Source organism: Heteronotia binoei, chromosome 11, assembly GCF_032191835.1.
Source record: "Heteronotia binoei isolate CCM8104 ecotype False Entrance Well chromosome 11, APGP_CSIRO_Hbin_v1, whole genome shotgun sequence".
Lineage (NCBI taxonomy): Eukaryota > Metazoa > Chordata > Lepidosauria > Squamata > Gekkonidae > Heteronotia > Heteronotia binoei.
The window spans coordinates 75496996-75515880 of NC_083233.1; the positions used below are offsets into that span (position 1 = coordinate 75496996).

Genomic DNA, 18885 nt, shown 5'->3' on the forward strand with positions numbered 1-18885 from the left:
ACCCTTTTTTGGAGATGCCAGGGATTGAACCTGGGACCTTCTGCTTCCCAAGCAGATGCTCTACCACTGAGCCACCATCCCTCCCCTGCTCTCCAGGGTCTCAAGCTGAGGTTTTTCACACCTATTTGCCTGGACCCTTTTTTGGAGATGCCAGGGATTGAACCTGGGACCTTCTGCTTCCCAAGCAGATGCTCTACCACTGAGCCACCATCCCTCCCCTTTATTGGCTCTCCAGGGTCTCAAGCTGAGGTTTTTCACACCTATTTGCCTGGACCCTTTTTTGGAGATGCCAGGGATTGAACCTGGGACCTTCTGCTTCCCAAGCAGATGCTCTACCACTGAGCCACCATCCCTCCCCTTTATTGGCTCTCCAGGGTCTCAAGCTGAGGTTTTTCACACCTATTTGCCTGGACCCTTTTTTGGAGATGCCAGGGATTCTACCCCCCACAGCTCCCTTCCCCTCTCCCCCCTCATCCACAAGCCTTCTATCTGCCTGAAAGCCCTTCCCCTATCTGCTAGGGGGCTTTCCACTGCTTACGCTCACTGCAATGGACAATGCGTATAGCTGGGAAGATGGTGGAGTGCTGGGGATTAAGGGAGTGGGGAAAACGACGAAAGGGAGCCAGAATCCCCAGGCCCTGGCTGTTGATATTCGTTAATTATTATTTATTAATTTGATTTCTATTTCACCCTCCCCACAAGTGGGCTCGGGGGGGGGTTACAATATAAAAATTAGTGACAATAACTACATTAAAATCCCCCTCCCCCCAAAAAAATTGCTTAAAACCACAAAACAAGTCAGATGGCGTGGTTTTTTTTAAACTACAGGGGGTGTTTTCCCCCAGGGTTTTGGTTCAGGGAACTTTCCCCACATTGTCCGTAGAGAAACTCCTTGTTCTAGAGGATTCTGGGAAATTTCCCTGGAATTCTAGGTGCAAGCAAAGCTCTTTTGGGCCTCATCCACAACGTGAGGGAACAGCCTAAGCAGGCCTCAGATTCAGCAGGAGCTCACAGAGCACAGCTCCTGAACCTTTCTGAGGGTTCCTCCTCATAGAATCATAGAGTTGGAAGGGACCTCCAGGGTCATCTAGTCCAACCCTCTGCACGATGCAGGAAACTCACAACCCCCTCCCCCTAAATTCACAGGATCTTCATTGCTGTCAGATGGCCATCTAGCCTCTGTTTAAAAACCTCCAAGGAAGGAGAGCCCCCACCACCTCCCGAGGAAGCATTTTCCACTGAGGAACCGCTCTAATGGTCAGGAAGTTCTTCCTCATGTTGAGACGGAAACTCTTTTGATTTAATTTCGACCCATTGGTTCTGGTCCTTACCCCATTTACCTCTTCCTCCCCACCTACCTTGTCCATTGAATAGTAGGTGCAGCTGCATAACAATCCCTGGATTAGGAGAGCGGGCAGCCAGCCAGCCACCAGGGGCTTTGCCACACCCCCAGCAGCCCTCATTAACCCCTGGAGAAGCCCGCACCACTCTTTGTCCACTTCTGATGTGATTTTGGGCGGTGGGTGGCTTGCTGGCCTTTTGTCTGGGGAGGGGGCGGCCCAGGAGAGCCCCAGGTGAGCTCTCCTAATCTAGGGATTGTTATGTAGCTGTACCTCCTATTCAATGGACAAGGTAAGTGCGGGGGTGGGGGGTCCCTCAGAAAGGTTCAGAAGCTGCGCTCCTGTGAGCTCCTGCTGAATCTGAGGCCTGGGCCTTTTCCAACAGGAACTGCTAGAGCAGGGGTCCTCAAACTTTTTAAATAGGGGGCCAGTTCACTGTCCCTCAGACTGTTGGAGGGCCGGACTGCCGTTACTGTACAAGGCCGCGGGCCGTCAGTTCTCCGTCTTCTGCATCTCTCTCCCTTCCCCACACCACACACCCCAGCCTGGGAACTCACCTCACCTCGGTATCACCTCACACTCTGTCTTCGCCGCCTCAGCCCAGTGCCGGAAGCGTGCGTTGCTAACGCGAGTTTAGGTCAAATGTCACTTCCGGTCTGATTTTGCCATAACCCGGTGGGCCGCATAAACGTCCTCAGCGGGTCGCATCTGGCCCGCGGGCCGTAGTTTGAGGACCCCTGTGCTAGAGGATCAAACTATACAACACTGTGTCCTTGACTCCACCCCGGGGACACAATGCCATTTCAGAGCCTTGATTTTTACCTTTCGAAATGCCGTTTTAGAGAGGAGCAACGAGGATGATGAGGGGCCTGGAGACCGAGCCCTGTGAGGAGAGGACTTGGGACTCGGGGATGTTGAGTCGCGAGAAGAGGAGGTTGAGGGCTTGGTCTCCAGGGGTCAACCTCGTCAACCTCAATCTCCAGGACATGATTTGCTCTCCGGAAGTATCTGAAGGGCTCTCCCTTAGAGGAGGGCAGGGAGCTGCGCCTGTTGGCGGCAGAGGAGAGGACGTGCAAGAATGGGTTAAATGTTAGGCAGGAATGCACTGGCTGGATATGAGGAAAAGCTTTATTACAGTCAGTCGTTCAACAGTGGAATCAGCTACCGAGGGAGGTGGCGAGTTCCCCCTCACCAGCAATCTTCACGGAATAGCTGGACGGACACTGGTCAGGGATGCTCCAGGCTGATGCTGCATCGAGCAGGGAGTTGGACTAGATGGCCTTCACGGCCCCTTCCCAGATTTTGTCTTGAAAATAGCACGGGGAGGGAATGGGAGACCTCAGCATTGTCCCCATCAGGATCAGGCCGCCGCAGTCTTTTAAAAAGTAAAAATCCACTTTCTGAATTAGCAGACCCAGTATTACCTAGTTTGGCCCAGGGAGAGTCTCTTAACTGGAGGCCCCAGGGACTGAGAGAGCCAGTGTGGTGTAGTGGTTGGAGTGCTGTGCTAGGATCTGGGAAGAGTCCGATTCAAATCCCCACCCTGCCTTGGAAGCTTGTTGTGTGACTCTGGGCCAGTCACACTCAGCTTAGCCTACCTCACAGGGTTGTTGGGAAGATAAAAGGGGTTAAGGGTCTGATTCAGTATAAGGCAAAACGATGTAAGCTCCTTTGGGTTTCCGCTGGAGAGAAAGGCAGGGTATAAACTAATTTTTATTTATTTATTTATTTAGAATTTGTATCCCGCCCTTCCCACAAGTGGCTCAGGGCGGCTTCCAACAATAAATCCAGCATAAAAAATTAAACAATATTTAAATATGAAAGAATTAAACATTTAAAACAGATAAAACCTTAAAAAATTAATAAATATTCTAAATATAAAAGAGGAAAAGTAAGCAATTCTCTCTCTCTCACACATCTATCTCTCTATCATCTCTCTATCTATCTCTCTATCTCTCTATCTCTCTATCTCTCTATCTATCTATCTATCTATCTATCTATCTACCTACCTACCTACCTACCTACCTACCTATCTATCATCTCTTTATCATCTATCTATGTTTCTATCTATCATCTCTTTATCATCTATCGATCTCTCTATCATCTCTCTCTATCTCTCTATCATCATCTATCTATCATCTATCTGTGTATCTATCATCTATCTATCTATCTATCTATCTATCTATCTATCTATCTATCTATCTATCTATCTATCTATCTATCTATCTATCTATCATCTCTCTCTCTCTTTCATCTATCTATCTATCTATCTATCTATCTATCTATCTATCTATCTATCTATCTATCATCATCTATCTATCATCTATCTATCTATCTATCATCTATCTATCTATCTATCATCTATCTATCTATCATCTATCTATCTATCTATCATCTATCTATCTATCTATCTATCTATCTATCTATCTATCTATCTATCTATCTATCTATCTATCTATCTATCTATCTATCTATCTATCTATCTCTTTATCATCATTGTCTGTCCATCCATCCATCCATCCATTATCATCATTGTCTGTCCATCCATCCATCCATCCATCCATCCATCCATCTTGTGGGATCTTCTGCAGGCAAAACAGGCGTTCCCCCATTATTGGCATTCTCACTGAAGAACCCCTATAAAGCTTTCAGGGGTACCCTGGAACACACAACCGCTGTGCTGTTGTTTTGTATCTCTATCCTTATCTCCGTGGAAGCCCGGAAGAATCCTTTTGGAGTGGCCAGCTGGCTGTACGTACGTCCCACTCTCTCCTCCTCATCCCTGCTCAAAAGGCAGGATTGGGGTTTCCTTGTTCTGCTTGCAGAATGTGCACGGAGGATCCTTGGATTGAGACAATGACCATTCACTCTCCTCCACCCCACCCCCCAGTAGACCACTCCTCAGCTTCTATCTGTCCACTGCAGCGAGAGCCAATACGGTTAAGATCAAGATGGTAGCCGTGTTAGTCTGCCTGTAGCAGCAGAAAAGAGCAAGGGTCCGGTAACACCCTAAAGACTAACAAAATTTGATGGTGTAGGAGCTTTTGTGAGTCACTGCTCACTTCTTCAGATACGGCTATTGGAAAGTGGAGTGCTTTCAAATGTCAAGTGCCATTAGCAGGCAAGTGACAATAGGAGGAGTGACTGGATTAGGTGTGATCTGCAGAGACGAAATAGGCATGGAGAAGTCAGCATTGGTAATGAGACAGAAAACCTAGGTCTCTATTCAGTCCAGGTGGATGCCTTGTTTTGAACGTCGCTATTCGTTGCAATACAGCAATCTCTCCTTCTAATCTCCCTTTGAAAGTCCTTTGTGAAATAACTGCTAGAATAACTGTGGTTAAGAGTATTAGAATCACAGAATCATAGAGTTGGAAGGGGCCAGACAGACCCCTGCCCAGTGCAGGACCAGCCTAGAACATCCCTGACAACTGATTGTCCAGCCGTTGCTTGGAGACTGCCAGTGATGGAGAGTTCACCACCTCCCTAGGCTGCCTGTTCCACCACACAACTACTTTCCCCTGTACCTTCCCATCCCCTGTACCTAGCTAGCCTGTACCTTTCCGTCCGTAGTTTAAACCCATTATTGCAAATCCTCTTCTCTTCTGCCAAGAGCAGCAGCTCCCCCGCCCTCCTCTGACAGCCCTTCAAATACTTAAAGAGAGCAATTCTGTCCCCTCTCGGTCTCCTCTTCTGCAGGCTGGACATTCCCAAGTCCTTTTCCTCGTAGGGCTTGGTCTCCAGGCAGGGCCAGTCCTAGACTGTCCGGTGCCGTAGGCAAGGCTAACCTGTGGTGCCCCCCACTGCACTGATAACATCACTGAGTCACATGGGGGGTGTGCCCAATTTGGCGCCCCCCAGAAGGCCAGCACCTTAGGCAATTGCCTAGTTTGCCTAGTGGCGGGGCCGGCCCTGTCTCCAGGACTAGTATCGGGGAAGACCCAGGTTCGAATCGTTGTTTGTGCTGTAGAAGCTTGCTGGGTGACCTTGGGCCACTCTCAGCCTTACCTGCCTCACAGGGTTGCTGTGAGGTTACAGTGGAGGAAAGGAGAATGATTGCAAGCCGCTTCGGGTCCCCAAAGGGGGAAAAGGCAGGGTGTAAATCAATAAAATAATAAAATGAAAGCGAAATGCCATTTAAGAAGTATGTCGTGTGCGCCTATGCTAAACCGGAGTTTGCTTTGCAGGCTTTGCGTACGTAGGGATTGACTGAGCACCCAGTTCAGCCCGCGCACGGCCCCTCCGGGTCACATCATTTGGCTGGCAAGTTGGGGTTATGTCTGCTCGCGCCAGCTTACGCTTATCTCTCCGACTCTGGCCTGCTCGTCAACGTGTCACGCGGCTGTTCCTTTATCCCCCCTCTCTCTCCTTCCCCTCTCCCAGGAGCAGAAATTTTGCCAGCGCTACGACCAGCTGATGGAAGCCTGGGAAAAGAAAGTGGAGCGTATCGAGAACAACCCGCGGCGCCGAGCCAAGGAGAGCAAAGTGCGCGAATACTATGAGAAGCAGTTCCCGGAGATCCGGAAGCAGCGGGAACTGCAGGAGCGCATGCAGAGGTTAGTGGAGGCATGTTCAGGAAGAGGCTGGAGAACGGCGTGGAGGCTGGAGGACGATGGAGGGAGGGGATGCAGGAGGGAAAGGGGTGGGTTGCATGGCACAATCAAGGACCCTCTTATTTTGCCAGTCGGTAGAGGAACTGGAGATCAAGCATTAGCACCGTGCACCACTGACTCCTGTAGCAGAATTAACCCTTGAAGAACATCAACTCGAAAAATGTATGAAAAAGCGTTTCCAATGATTTTTATTAATTCATTCCAGGTGACACATCAATCATAAGGGTGTAGAAAATTTCCTCAACGTCAAAAATTTATCAAGGATGTTATAGACTGGGGGTGGCCAAACTTGCTTAATGTAAGAGCCACATAGAATAAATGTTAGATGTTTGAGAGCTGTAAAACACAAATGTTAGATGTTGGAGAGCAGGAAGGAAGGAAGGAAGGAAGGAAGGAAGGAAGGAAGGAAAATAGATGGGGGAGGGAGAAGTGGAAAGAAAACAACTTTAACTTTACATGCATACTCTAAGCCACCAGCTGGCTTGGCTTGGAGAAGTGATTTAGAGAGACAAATTCCTTCTTCAAGCTGGCTGACAGGGCAATGGGGACTTCAAGAGCCACACAACAAGTGTGAAAGAGCTACATGTGGCTCCCGAGTCACAGTTTGGCCACCTGTTATAGACCATCCACAGGAATGTGAAGCTGACAGGCAAAACTGGTCTGTTTTGCTGTAAGCAAATCTTTGATTCTTGGAAGTGTAAGAATGAGACGTTGATTGAGAGTGGAAGATGTATTATAAACTGAAGAAAGCAATGGCTTAGATGAGGCTTACAGCGAAATGGGGAAATAGTCCGTTTTTGCTTGTCAGCTTCGTACTACTGCGACGCCCTCTACATGGGGCTGCCCTTGACTCAACTTTGGAGGCTGCACCTGGTGCAAAACGCAGCAGCCAGGTTGTTAATGGAGCACAGTCAACCCGCGCTGAAAGCGTTACATTGGTTGCCTGTGGCATTCCGGATTCTCTTCAAGGTGCTGGTTATAACCTTTAAAGCCCTATACGGCCTGGGACCTACCTTCGGGACCGCCTTTCCCCATACGTACCCCAGAGAGCACTACGTTCCGGGTCTCAAAATCTCCTTAAGATCCCTGGACTGAAAGAAGCTCGATTGACCAGCACTGGAGCCAGGACATTCTTGGCAATAGCCCCCACCTTGTGGAATGCCCGCCCTGAAAACATCAGGGCCCTGCGGATCTTTAATATATATTGAAAAGTTTTTATAGATCTAATCTTAATATGTTTGCTAATGTTTTTAAACTATTGTTAGCCGCCCTGAGTCTGTCGGGGGAGGGTGGGATATAAATCAGATAGATAGATAGAGAGAGAGAGAGAGAGAGAGAGAGAGAGAGAGAGAGAGATAGATAGATAGATAGATAGATAGATAGATAGATAGATAGATAGATAGATGATGACGACAGAGAGAGAGAGAGAGATGATGAACATATGAAGCTGCCTTCTACTGAATCAGACCCTTGGTCCATTAAAGTCAGAATGCTACTCAGACTGGCAGCAGCTCTCCAGGGTCTCAAGCCGAGGGTCTGATTCAGTAGAAGGCAGCTTCATATGTTTATATGTTCCTCGTCCTGCGAGCCTGGCTTCAGTTCCCTGAAAGCCCCTTGTCTCGGAACATTCCAGTTCAGCGGTCCCCAACCAGTTTTGTGGAAGACAGTTTTTCCACGGATCGGGGGTGGGGGGGGTGCAATGGTTTCGGGATGATCCAATTGTGCACTTTATTTCTATTAGTTTGGTGTAATGGTTAAGTGTGCGGACTCTTTATCTGGGAGAACCAGGTTTGATTCCTCACGTTTCCACTTGCACCTGCTGGAATGGCCTTGGGTCAGCCCTGGCTCTTGTAGGAGCTGTCCTTGAAAGGGCAGCTTCTGGGAGAGCTCTCCCAGCCCCACCCACCTCACAGGGTGTCCGTTGTGGGGGTGGAAGGTAAAGGAGAGTGTAGGCTGCTCTGAGACTCTGAGATTCGGAGTGGAGGGCAGGATATATATCCAACGTCGTCGTCTTATTATTATTACTCCTACATTGTAATAAATGATGAAATAATTATACAATTCAAGGCCCGGTTGCTAATATGCAAATACATCCCTGCTTGGCCTTTACTGTTTAAAAAGCCCTGTGCGAGACAATGATGATGTCAGGGGTGTGGCCTAATATGCAAATACATCCCTGCATGGCCTTTTCTGTTTAAAAAGCCCTGTGCGAGACAATGATGATGTCAGGGGTGTGGCCTAATATGCAAATACATCCCTACATGGCCTTTTCTGTTTAAAAAGCCCTGTGCGAGACAATGATGTCAGGGGTGTGGCCTAATATGCAAATGAGTTCCTGCTGGGCTTCTTCAAGTCCCCCACCACCACAAGGCCCTGGTGATTTCTGTCCCCAGGGTCTCTCCCTGGTGGCCCGAGCTCTTTCCTCCTGTCTTGCGAGGCTCGCCCCTTGTTCAACGCCAGCAGGAGCAGTCCTCGGCGGCGGCTCTCAGGATGCCGAGCGCGAAACGGAGCGTCATTTTTCTCAGCGCTTTCTCTGCCGTCTCCCAGCAGGGTAGGACAGAGGGGCAGCGGCCTTTCCATGTCGGCGGCGCGCAGCGAGCACGAGGTGTCGGAGATTATCGATGGGCTCTCGGAACAAGAGGTGAGGCTGGGTTGCCGCTTTCCCTCCCCCGCTGCCTTCTTTGTCCCTTTTCTTCTCTCTGGGGGAAACCAGGGCAGCCGCCACAGACCCCGCCGTCACCATGCCTGCCAAACTTCATTAGCTTCAGCCTGAGCGGCGTTCGGCCGACGCGCCGTCTTGTGTGGAGGAACGCGGAGCCTTGACGAGCCTCGACGGTGGGGAGGCGTCTCTCTTACCTCTCCCCTCGTTTGGCCGGCTGCTCTGGGGGACGAGAATCGCCGGCGTCCTTTAAACGCCGGGAGTCTCTGGGATTCTCGGTTAGCAGCGTCTCCCTCCTTCAAGCCCGTTGTCACTCCCTGGGGCGCGGGCGGGGGACGAGACCCAGTCCCAGGCGGGGTATGAGTTGAAGAGCAGAGGGGGAACCCCCCAGGGCAAGTCCAAGGCACAGGGTCCGGAGCCAGTCCAAGGTCAGAAGCAGCAGAGCAGAATAAGAGCCCATAGGGAGCAACGTCCAAAACACACCAACCGAACCAAGTGGTTTCGGTTTCGTAGCCGGGAGTTCAGGAGTAGAAGGATCAGGTTTCAAAGCCAGTTGGGGTGAATGCACGCAAGATAGCTGCAGCTGCTTCCACAGGGGAATCAGCCCAGAGCAGGGAGCTAAATGGCTTGCCGCCCCTGTTTCCAATTAGCGAGCGGCCAGGCTCCTGTTAGAGGGAGCGCCTAGCTCTCAACAGCGCTTCTCGGCGCTGGTTGGCCAAACCTTGCCAAAGTCTCTCTCGAACACAAGCCCATCTGCAGGGTTGAGTTGGGGGTGGGGGGCTTTGTGCTTGTGGCCGCTCGGCTGTGGAGGGCGGCAGTGGCCAACAGTTTCTCCAGAGGAACTGGCTCTTGTGCTGTCAGAGGACTCAGCTTGCTGGTTCTGCTGCGACCAGCAACTCCCCTCCGTCATCGCCCGTGACACCCGTCTGGCACAGCTGTGAAGCCCGAGTTGGTTTTATTGGAACCCCCCAAAAAGCGACGGAGCTGCAGGGTCGGGAGCTTGTGCCTTCCCCTGTCTGGACTTGACCAAGAGCCCATGTCGTTCAGCATCCCGTTTCCTCCAGCAGCCAGCATAGATGGAACAGAGACCCTCACATACAGGGCCCAGTAGCACCCATACATCCCTTGGTCTTAGCCCCAGCAACCTGACCCTTCGGGCTATACTGCCTCTAATGGCTTATAGTCATTGGCAAGGCTTTTTTGCAGCAGGAACTCCTTTGCATATTAGGCCACACACCCCCTGGTGTAGCCAATCCTCCAGAAGCTTACAGAACTCTTCTTACAGGGCCTACTGTAAGCTCCAGGAGGATTGGCTACATAAGAGGGGTGTGGCCTGATACGCAAAGGAGTTCCTGCTACAAAAAAAGCCCTGGTCACCGGCAGTCCTACCTTCTGGGAATTTGTCAGATCCCGTAACAAATGCTATACAGTGGTGTTGTGCGCTTAGGATGTCTGACTTGGGGCAAGGAAATCCGGGTTTGAATCTCCACTCTGGGCGATTTACAACATAAATAATCATACAGTAATATTTTTATTTGGTGTAGTGCCAGTTTGGCGTAGTGGTGAAGTGCGGGGACTCTTATCTGGGAGAACCGGGTTTGATTCCCCCACTCCTCCACTTGCAGCTGCTAGCATGGCCTTGGGTCAGCCATAGCTCTCTTATCTGGGAGAACCGGGTTTGATTCCCTACTCCTCCACTTGCACCTGCTGGAATGGCCTTGAGTCAGCCAGAGCTCTCTTATCTGGGAGAACCGGGTTTGATTCCCCCCTCCTCCACTTGCAGCTGTTGGAATGGCCTTGGGTCAGCCATAGCTCTCTTATCTGGGAGAACCAGGTTTGATTCCCCACTCCTCCACTTGCAGCTGTTGGAATGGCCTTGGGTCAGCCAGAGCTCTCTTATCTGGGAGAACTGGGTTTGATTCCCCCACTCCTCCACTTGCAGCTGCTAGCATGGCCTCGGGTCAGCCAGAGCTCTGGCAGAGGTTGTCCTTGAAAGGGCAGCTGCTGTGAGAGCCCTCTCATCCCCACCCACCTCACAGGGTGTCTGTTGTGAGGGAGGAAGGGAAAGGAGATTGGGAGCTGCTCTGAGACTCTTCAAAGTGGAGGGCGGGATGTAAATCCAATATCTTCTAAATCATCTTCTTCTAACATACAACTGGAACAGCATAAAACTTGGCTAAAATCATAAAAGATGGTTTTTCTTCCTCTTTCCTGGATTACCAGGGTGTCCTGCTGAGGGCGGGGGGGGGAGGGGGGATTAAATTTGTGAGACGTCCTGTGCGGGGGGGGGGGTACAAAAGGAGGTGCCAGCCGGATAATAAACTTTCTGCCGCTTTGAACTAAAAAGCTCGGTGGAACGTCTCTGCCTTCCAGGCCCTGCGGAATTGCACAAGGATAAAATTGCACGGAGGATAAAAGGGAGGAGAGAAGAATGTTGTAAGCTTTTGCGAGTCCCCGTTGGGGAGCAAGATCGGGGTACAAATTTAAATAAAGTGCTCTTGAGCAATCCTCCCTCTAAGCTGTGGAGTCTTGTGAGCAAAAATCCTACTCTGAGCTACTGGCACGAACGTTGCGAGTGAGCAATTTGGCGGTTGCATCGTTAGTTTCCTTTGGGCCCACCCTTCCCTTAGACAAAAAGCGGTGAGCCGGAGGCTAAAAAACTGAGTAGCTCACACGAGCTCGGCTTAGAGCAGGGCTGTCAAACTCATTTGCTATGAGGGCCGAATCCAACATCAGTGACCTTGTCGGGCCGGGCCGTGGGTGTCGTGAAATGCAATGCCAGGTAGTTTAGATACAAACTTTATAAAGGACACAAACACAATTAAAGATTTGAAAACTGAAATAAAATACGCTTAAAACATCAGCCGTTGTTGGTCTTAAAGGGGCTTTCTTTGTACCTCTCCCATGTGATTGGGTCACTGGGCCAAGGAAGCTCCGGCTCTTTCCTTCCTTTCCCAGGGGGCCAGGAGGGGGAGGAGTCATGGCCAATAGAAGGAAGAGAGGCTCGGCTCAGCAGTGCTGCTGTGCGATTGAGAGAGCCTGTCAAAGCAAGCTCTCCGTCCACTCCTTCTTTCCCAAGGGAGGAGCCTCAGCCAATAGTGAAACTAGAGGTTTTGTTCTGTAGCTCCTGTGCAATTGAGCAAGCCTTGCAAAGCAAGGTGCGACGCAGAAGGAAGCAAGGGAGAGGGAAGCAGATGACAGCGAATTGCTCAGAGGCCAGATGTGGCCCCTGTGCCACATGTTTGACAGCCCTGGCTTAGAGGGAACCTTGCTCATGAGTCCTTTGATTTAAGAACCGAGGCTCTGGAGTAGGACCTGGCAGCCCCCATCTCCATCGGACCCAGTTGTCCCTCATAGCAATCCCTTTTCCTTAATACACTTTTGACCCTTTCTCTCCCACAGGATAAAGAAAGGCAAAAGGCACGTCACTCCTTCTGTGTGTCCCTGTGAAAGTGCTCCGGGCCAGTGCCCTTCCCCTACCCCCGAAGCTCAGGTGTTTGCTCCTGTGCCCGAAGCTTAGACTGGGTCAGGCAGGAGCAACCCGTTGAGATGTGGAAGAGGGAGATTCTGCCAAGGGCTCTGCTGCTGTTCAGGCTGCGGTGGAAGCGCTTAAGGAGGCCTTTGCTAGTGTCACAGCTCATGTTGCGGGCAAACCAGTAGGCAGAGCCAACCTTGTAGCTGAGAGCCAGTTTGGTGTAGTGGTTTAAGCGTGCAGACTCTTATCTGGGAGAACCGGGTTTGATTCCCCACTCATCCCCTTGCAGCTGCTGAGATGGCCTTGGGTCAGCCATAGCTCTGGCAGAGGTTGTCCTTGAAAGGGCAGCTGCTCTGAGTCCTCTCAGCCCCACCCACCTCACAGGGTGTCTGTTGTGGGGGAGGAAGATAAAGGAGATTGTAAGCCTCCATAGCTCTCACAGGAGTTGTCCTTGAAAGGGCAGCTGCTGTGAGAGCCCTCTCAGCTCCACCTACCTCACAGGGTGTCTGTCGTCGGGGAGGAAGGAGATTGTGAGCCACTCTGAGATTCAGAGTACAGGGCGGGATATAAATCCAATATCATCTTCTTCTTCTTCATTCTGCCTTTGCTCAGCTCAATATCTGTTGCAAAATTAGGAGTCAGCCGAGGCCCTGTTGTGGAAATCCTGATAGTACATTTCAGCTCATGTCGAAAGCTTTGCGTTTCCAGTGGGAAGATAAATTGGAGCTTCCCTGCCGGCAGCCGCTGCTTCTCTCTGCATTTAATTTAGTGCATCAATTTGAGTTTTCCGAGCAGCCTGCCCGGGCTTCTCCCCCCGGCCCCGCGGCAGCTCCCGCCTGTTGCGACGTCGTCGGGCTGCCTCTGATTTCCGCAGTGGTGTCCCCGGGGCGCTCTAACGAAACCTCTGCCTTTGGCTTCTCCCCCCTCCCCCAAGAACCTGGAGAAGCAGATGCGCCAGCTGGCCGTCATCCCCCCCATGCTGTACGACGCCGACCAGCAGCGCATCAAGTTCATCAACATGAACGGCCTGATGGACGACCCCATGAAGGTCTACAAGGACCGGCAAGTGATGAACATGTGGAGCGAGCAGGAGAAGGAGACCTTCCGGGAGAAGTGAGTGGGGCTCGGGGCGCGTGGGCTCGCCAGCCGTGGGGAGAGATGGAAAATTTCTGGAAATTTTGAAGCTCTGAAAAAAAACACCCAGGTTTCCCCCTTGTTTTTTTTTCAGGAAATAACAGAATTTTTTGGAAAAATTGAAAAAAAATTGCCACATTAGCGCTTCTTTTTTCTTTTCCAGATTGAAAGTAATTCTGTTACTTTAAAAAGGTAAAGGTAGTCCCCTGCGCAAGCAAAAAGGTAAAGGTGGTCCCCTGCGCAAGTAAAAAGGTAAAGGTGGTCCCCTGCGCAAGCAAAAAGGTAAAGGTAGTCCCTTGCGCAAGCAAAAAGGTAAAGGTAGTCCCCTGCGCAAGCAAAAAGGTAAAGGTAGTCCCCTGCGCAAGCAAAAAGGTAAAGGTAGTCCCTTGCGCAAGCAAAAAGGTAAAGGTAGTCCCCTGCGCAAGCAAAAAGGTAAAGGTAGTCCCCTGCGCAAGCAAAAAGGTAAAGGTAGTCCCCTGCGCAAGCAAAAAGGTAAAGGTAGTCCCCTGCACAAGCACCAGTCGTTTCCAACTCTGGGGTAATGTTGCATCACGACGTTTTCGCAGCAGACTTTTCACGGGATGGTTTGCCGTTGTCTTCCCCAGTCCTCTACACTTCCCCCCCCCCCCAGCAAGGTGGGTACTCACTTTAGTGACCTCAGAAGGATGGAAGGCTGAGTCAACCTGGAGCCGGCTACCTGAACTAGCTTCCGCTGGGATCGAACTCAGGTCGTGAGCAGAGGGCTCCGACTGCAGTACTGCAGCTTTACTAGTCTGCGCTCTGTTACTCTAGGAACATATAATATGACAATCGACAATTTTACTTGGCGTGAAGTTATCACAACTAGCGTATTCAAAATATAGTGTATCCAAACAATTATTACAAACAGAATTTACTTTTTAAATAATATTTATTTGTAATTGTCACAAATGGTGCAACAATCTCCTGGACTGTTTACCAGTTTATGTGGAACAGACAAAAAAACCCTCCACAAAACAATTTTTAAAAATCCAGAGGGTAACAATTATTCATATTTCCTTTCCACAATATTAAATAAAAATAAAAAACTCCCTCTCATAAAAAGAATTGAAGGGGGGGAGTGTATAGAAGGGAGTCCAGGACTAAGTTTTAATGAATGAGCATGACTTAGGACTTGCTTGTCCTCAGTGCACAGAAATTGGAATAATCTGATACCATACATATTTTTTAGAAATGAGTTGGAAAATATTTGAACACCCTGTCTTAAAATGTTATATTCATCATGTTAAAATAAAACGTTCCACAGTTTTTTCCCTTTTCTTTTCTTTCAAGTTTTCCAATTTTTTGGAAAAAAAACAAAAAAGGCTTCAGGAAAAAAATGGTTTTTTTCCAAATTTTTTCCAGTTTTTTTTCCAGGCCTTCACGTCTCTAGCTGTGGGGCCTGGAAATCTCCCGGCATTACAACTGGTTTCCCTACAGGAGAGATCTGTTTCCCTCAGAGAAAATGACTCCTGGGAAGGAAGGATGACTGTATGGCATTGCACCCCACCCAAACCCTGCTCTCCCTACACTACACTCCCAAATCTCCAGGGATTTCGCCATCTGGAGTTGACAACTCTTATCCAGGGGTGGCCAAACTGTCTATTCAATTGAAAGAATGAATGTTTGGTGTGTTCCATTTTTGAGGTGGGGAGGTTGTTTTACACTTGGGGTCATCTTTCTTTTGAGTAAATACGTCGCAGGTCAGAGCTGCTGCTGCTGTTGCGGCACTGTTGCATACTTTTGCTCTTGCTTTTCTACCCACAAGTTTAGACTTGGGAGAGGCAGAAGAGCCCCATAGTAGCTGGGACCAAGCCCCGCCAAACATAATTAGCACCAAGAGTGGCCAATGCCATTGCAGGCTTGTTCCTAATTCTCTTCCGGTTCTCTCTTCTAGGTTCATGCAGCACCCCAAGAACTTTGGCGTCATCGCTTCCTTCCTAGACAGGAAAGTAAGTTTTCTTTCCCCGCCCCCTTTTCTTTCTTTTGGTGCGTTTGCCTTGAGCCCCAGTCCTGTCCAGTCTCTATGGCTTCTTCTGCCTAAGCTGGAGCTGGAGTTCACCACAATCTAGCTTCCTATGGCTTTGTTGCTGTTCCCGGGCAAACCAGGGGAAGGGGCATCCCGGTGCCAGGGAAAGGGTGGCGCAAATGGCAGAGAACTGGCACACTTGCCTGGGGACAAGGCTCAGGGACCTGAGGGCGCAGCTAGCCACTGCCTGGAAATCCTTTTGCTTGTGGCTGGTGGGCGAGAAAAACTTGAGAAGGGCTAATGTGTGTAGGGGTGAGTGGGAAGCCAAGACCACCCAAGTGCTCTTGGCCTCCCACATTTTAAGAAGGATCTAGAAAAGCTGGAACGGGTCCAGAGGAAGGCAACGAAGATGGTGAGGGGTCTGGAGGAAAGGTTGAAGGAGCTGGGCATATTTAGCCTGGAGAGGAGGTGGCTGAGAGGTGATAGGATCACCATCTTCACGTACTTGAAGAGTTGTCATTTAGAGGATGGTGTGGAATTGTTTTCTGTGGCCCCAGAAGGTAGGACCAGAACCAGTGGGTTGAAATGAAATCAAAAGAGTTTCCGGCTCAACATTAGGAAGAACTTCCTTACTGTTAGAGCAGTTCCTCAGGGGAACAGGCTTCCTCGGGAGGTGGTGGGCTCTCCTTCCTTGGAGGTTTTTAAACAGAGGCTAGAGGGCCATGTGACAGCAGTGAAGATCCTGTGAATTTGGGGTAGGTATTTGTGGGTTTCCTGCATTGTGCAGGGGGTTGGACTAGAAGACCCTAGAGGTTTCTTCCAACTCTTATGATTCTAAGTTGAGCCAAGATTTTGCCATGTATAGACTAGTTCAGGAGCAGTGCTAAAACATTGTTCCTCTACTGGGTTTTCCCGAAGAAAGCCTGTTCCGTTAAAATGGAGGGCAGCTCTTATTAGAGTTCAAGGTAGAACAAAGTAGGAGTCAAGTAGCACCTTTAAGACCAACAAAGTTTGATTCAGAACGGAAGCTTTCGTGTGCTCTAAGCACACGTCATCAGACGAGGAATCAGGTACAACGAACGGAGCCACACATAGCTGGTAGGCAGTGGTTTAGAAAGCAAAATGGTACAGATTGAAGATCCAGTGACAGATCTTAAATTTGTGCCATTTTGCATTCTAAACCACTGTCTAACAGCTATATGTAGCTCTGCTCACTGTACCTGATTCCTCATCTGATGAAGTGTGCTTAGAGCACACGAAAGCTTCCGTTCTGGATAAAACGTTGTTGGTCTTAAAGGTGATGCTCGACTCCTACTTTGTTCTGCTGCTTCAGACCGACACGGCTGCCCACTTGGATCTATCTAGAGTTCAATGCGTTTTGCTTCTCCTTGAGGCATTTCCTGAAAAGAAATATCTGATGTTGTTGATCCTGAATTAGTCAATTGCCTGGGGAGAGATATACAGTGGGGAAGGGGTTTGTGGGGAAGGGGTTTGTGCAGATGTATGGAGGGTGAGGAAGAGATCATCTAACACAGGGGTGGGGAACCTGAGGGCTGAATACGGCCCTTGAGATCACTTGGTGTGGCCTTCGGGGATTCCTGGGCCGAAACGAGCCTTGTGGCAGCCTCCCTGGGGCCTGGCTGGCCGGTCAGAATCGCTGCAGGGCCTGGAAAAGTTACTGTCACAGTTCAGTTTGCACTTGATTATCCCAGAGGGTGTGGCCTAATATGCTAATATTAGGGGATGTGGTCTAATATGCTTCTGAGTTCCTGCTGGGCTTTATCTACAAAAAAGTCCTGGAGCTATGCATTTGCCTAGGGTGGTGGGCCGTGTGTGTGTGTGTGTGTGTGCCAGATTAGGCTCTCCCCAATAGAAAAACAATTATTTGCATTAATTTTGCTGGCCTGAATCATTCTCCCTCGGCGGAGCACTGTTTTTTAAGCTGATAATTTTGTATGGCCCGCAAATGATGTTATAAATATCCATGTGGCCCTTGGCAGAAACAAGGTTCCCCACCCCTGATCTAACAACTGGTCAGAATTGGGGTCCTTTCACAGCCAACCGAAGGGCCGTCTTCCCTCCTCACAGGTGGCGGACTTGAATTCTTAATGGGTGTGAAATGGTTTATTTATTTATTTGCATCCCTTTTTACACCTCCGTGGGGACCCCAAACGGTGTGTATCGTTCTCCTCTCTTCCTTTTTATCCTCACAACAACCTTGCAAAGCCGGCTAGGCTGAGAGAGTGTGATTGGCCCAAGGTCACCCAGCAGAGCTTCTGTGGCGGAGTGGGGATTGAAACCCGGCTCTCGCAAGAGACTTGCCCGACGCTTTCGCCTCTGCACCACACTGAGTTGTGCTGGATCAGGCCAAAGCCCTGTGGTCCCGGATTCAGGGTGTGGATGCTCCCCACCCCCCCCCAAACTTTATGCTGATGATATTGGATTTATATCCCTCCCTGCACTCCAGATCTCAGAGCGGTTCACAATCTCCTTTATCTTCCTCCCCCACAACAGACACCCTGTGCGGTAGGTGGGGCTGAGAGAGTTCTCACAGCAGCTGCCTTTTCAAGGACAACTCCTACGAGAGCTATGGCTGATCCAAGGCCATTCCAGCAGCTGCAAGGGGAGGAGTGAAGAATCAAACCCGGTTCCCCCAGATAAGAGCCCACGCACTTAACCACTACACCAAACTGTCTCAGTCGAGGGGTGGGATTGTCCTGGCTTGGCTAGACCAGCAGTGGTTTCTCCTGCGACTTGGGTGGCCATCGGCAACAAGAAAATGAGGCTTGTTTTGAACCCCTGTGGGCTTTCTAAAAATTACAATTCATGCATGCAAGTAGGGTAAAAGATTGCATAAGAACATAAGACAAGAGAAGCCATGTTGGATCAGGCCAGTGGCCTATCCAGTCCAACACTCTGTGTCACACAGTGGCCAAAAACCCCAGGTGCCATCAGGAGGTCCATCAGTGGAGCCAGGATACTAGAAGCCCTCCCACTGTGGCCCCCCCCCCCCCAAGCACCAAGAATGCAGAGCATCTCGTGCTCCAAACGGAGACTTCCAACGATGTTGTTGTTCAGTTGCACAGTCGAGTCTGACTCTTTGCAACCCCGTGGACAAAGTCACGCAAAGTTCCAACAATACACTGTGGCTAATAGCCACTGATGGACCTCTGCTCCATATGCTTATCCAATCCCCTCTTGAAGCTGTCTGTGCTTGCAGCCACCACCACCTCCTGTGGCAGTGAACTCCACATGTTAATCACCCTTTGGGTGAAGAAGGACTCCCTTTGATGCGTTCTAACCTGACTGCTCAGCGATTTCATGGAATGCCCACGAGTTCTTGTATTGTGAGAAAGGGAGAAAAGTACTTCTTTCTCTACCTTCTCCATCCCATGCATAATCTATCATGTCACCCCTCGGTTGACGTTTCTCCAAGCTAAGGAGCCCCAAGCGTTTTAGCCTTTCTTCATAGGGAAAAGTGTTCCAACCCTTTTAATCATTCTAGTTGCCCTTTTCTGGACTTTCCCCTATGCTGTAATATCCTTTTTGAGGTGTAGTGACCAGAATTGTACACAATACTGCAATAAACGCTGGGGCTGCTGAATATTTTGCAGAGGAGGCATTACCCCTCGGGCTCATCCTTCTGGGTGGTCCTGACAAGGGCGACATACCGCAGG

At 49.9% G+C, this 18885-nt stretch overlaps 1 protein-coding gene across 1 annotated transcript in view; it reads left to right on the forward strand.

Annotated features, from left to right (window-relative positions):
- NCOR2 (nuclear receptor corepressor 2) overlaps window positions 1-18885 on the forward strand; it is a 480522-nt gene that overhangs the window by 175352 nt on the left and 286285 nt on the right. The window contains 4 exon segments of the mRNA XM_060250121.1: window positions 5724-5896; window positions 8504-8594; window positions 13022-13200; window positions 15137-15191. Coding sequence (XP_060106104.1) covers window positions 5724-5896; window positions 8504-8594; window positions 13022-13200; window positions 15137-15191 — 498 coding nt within the window.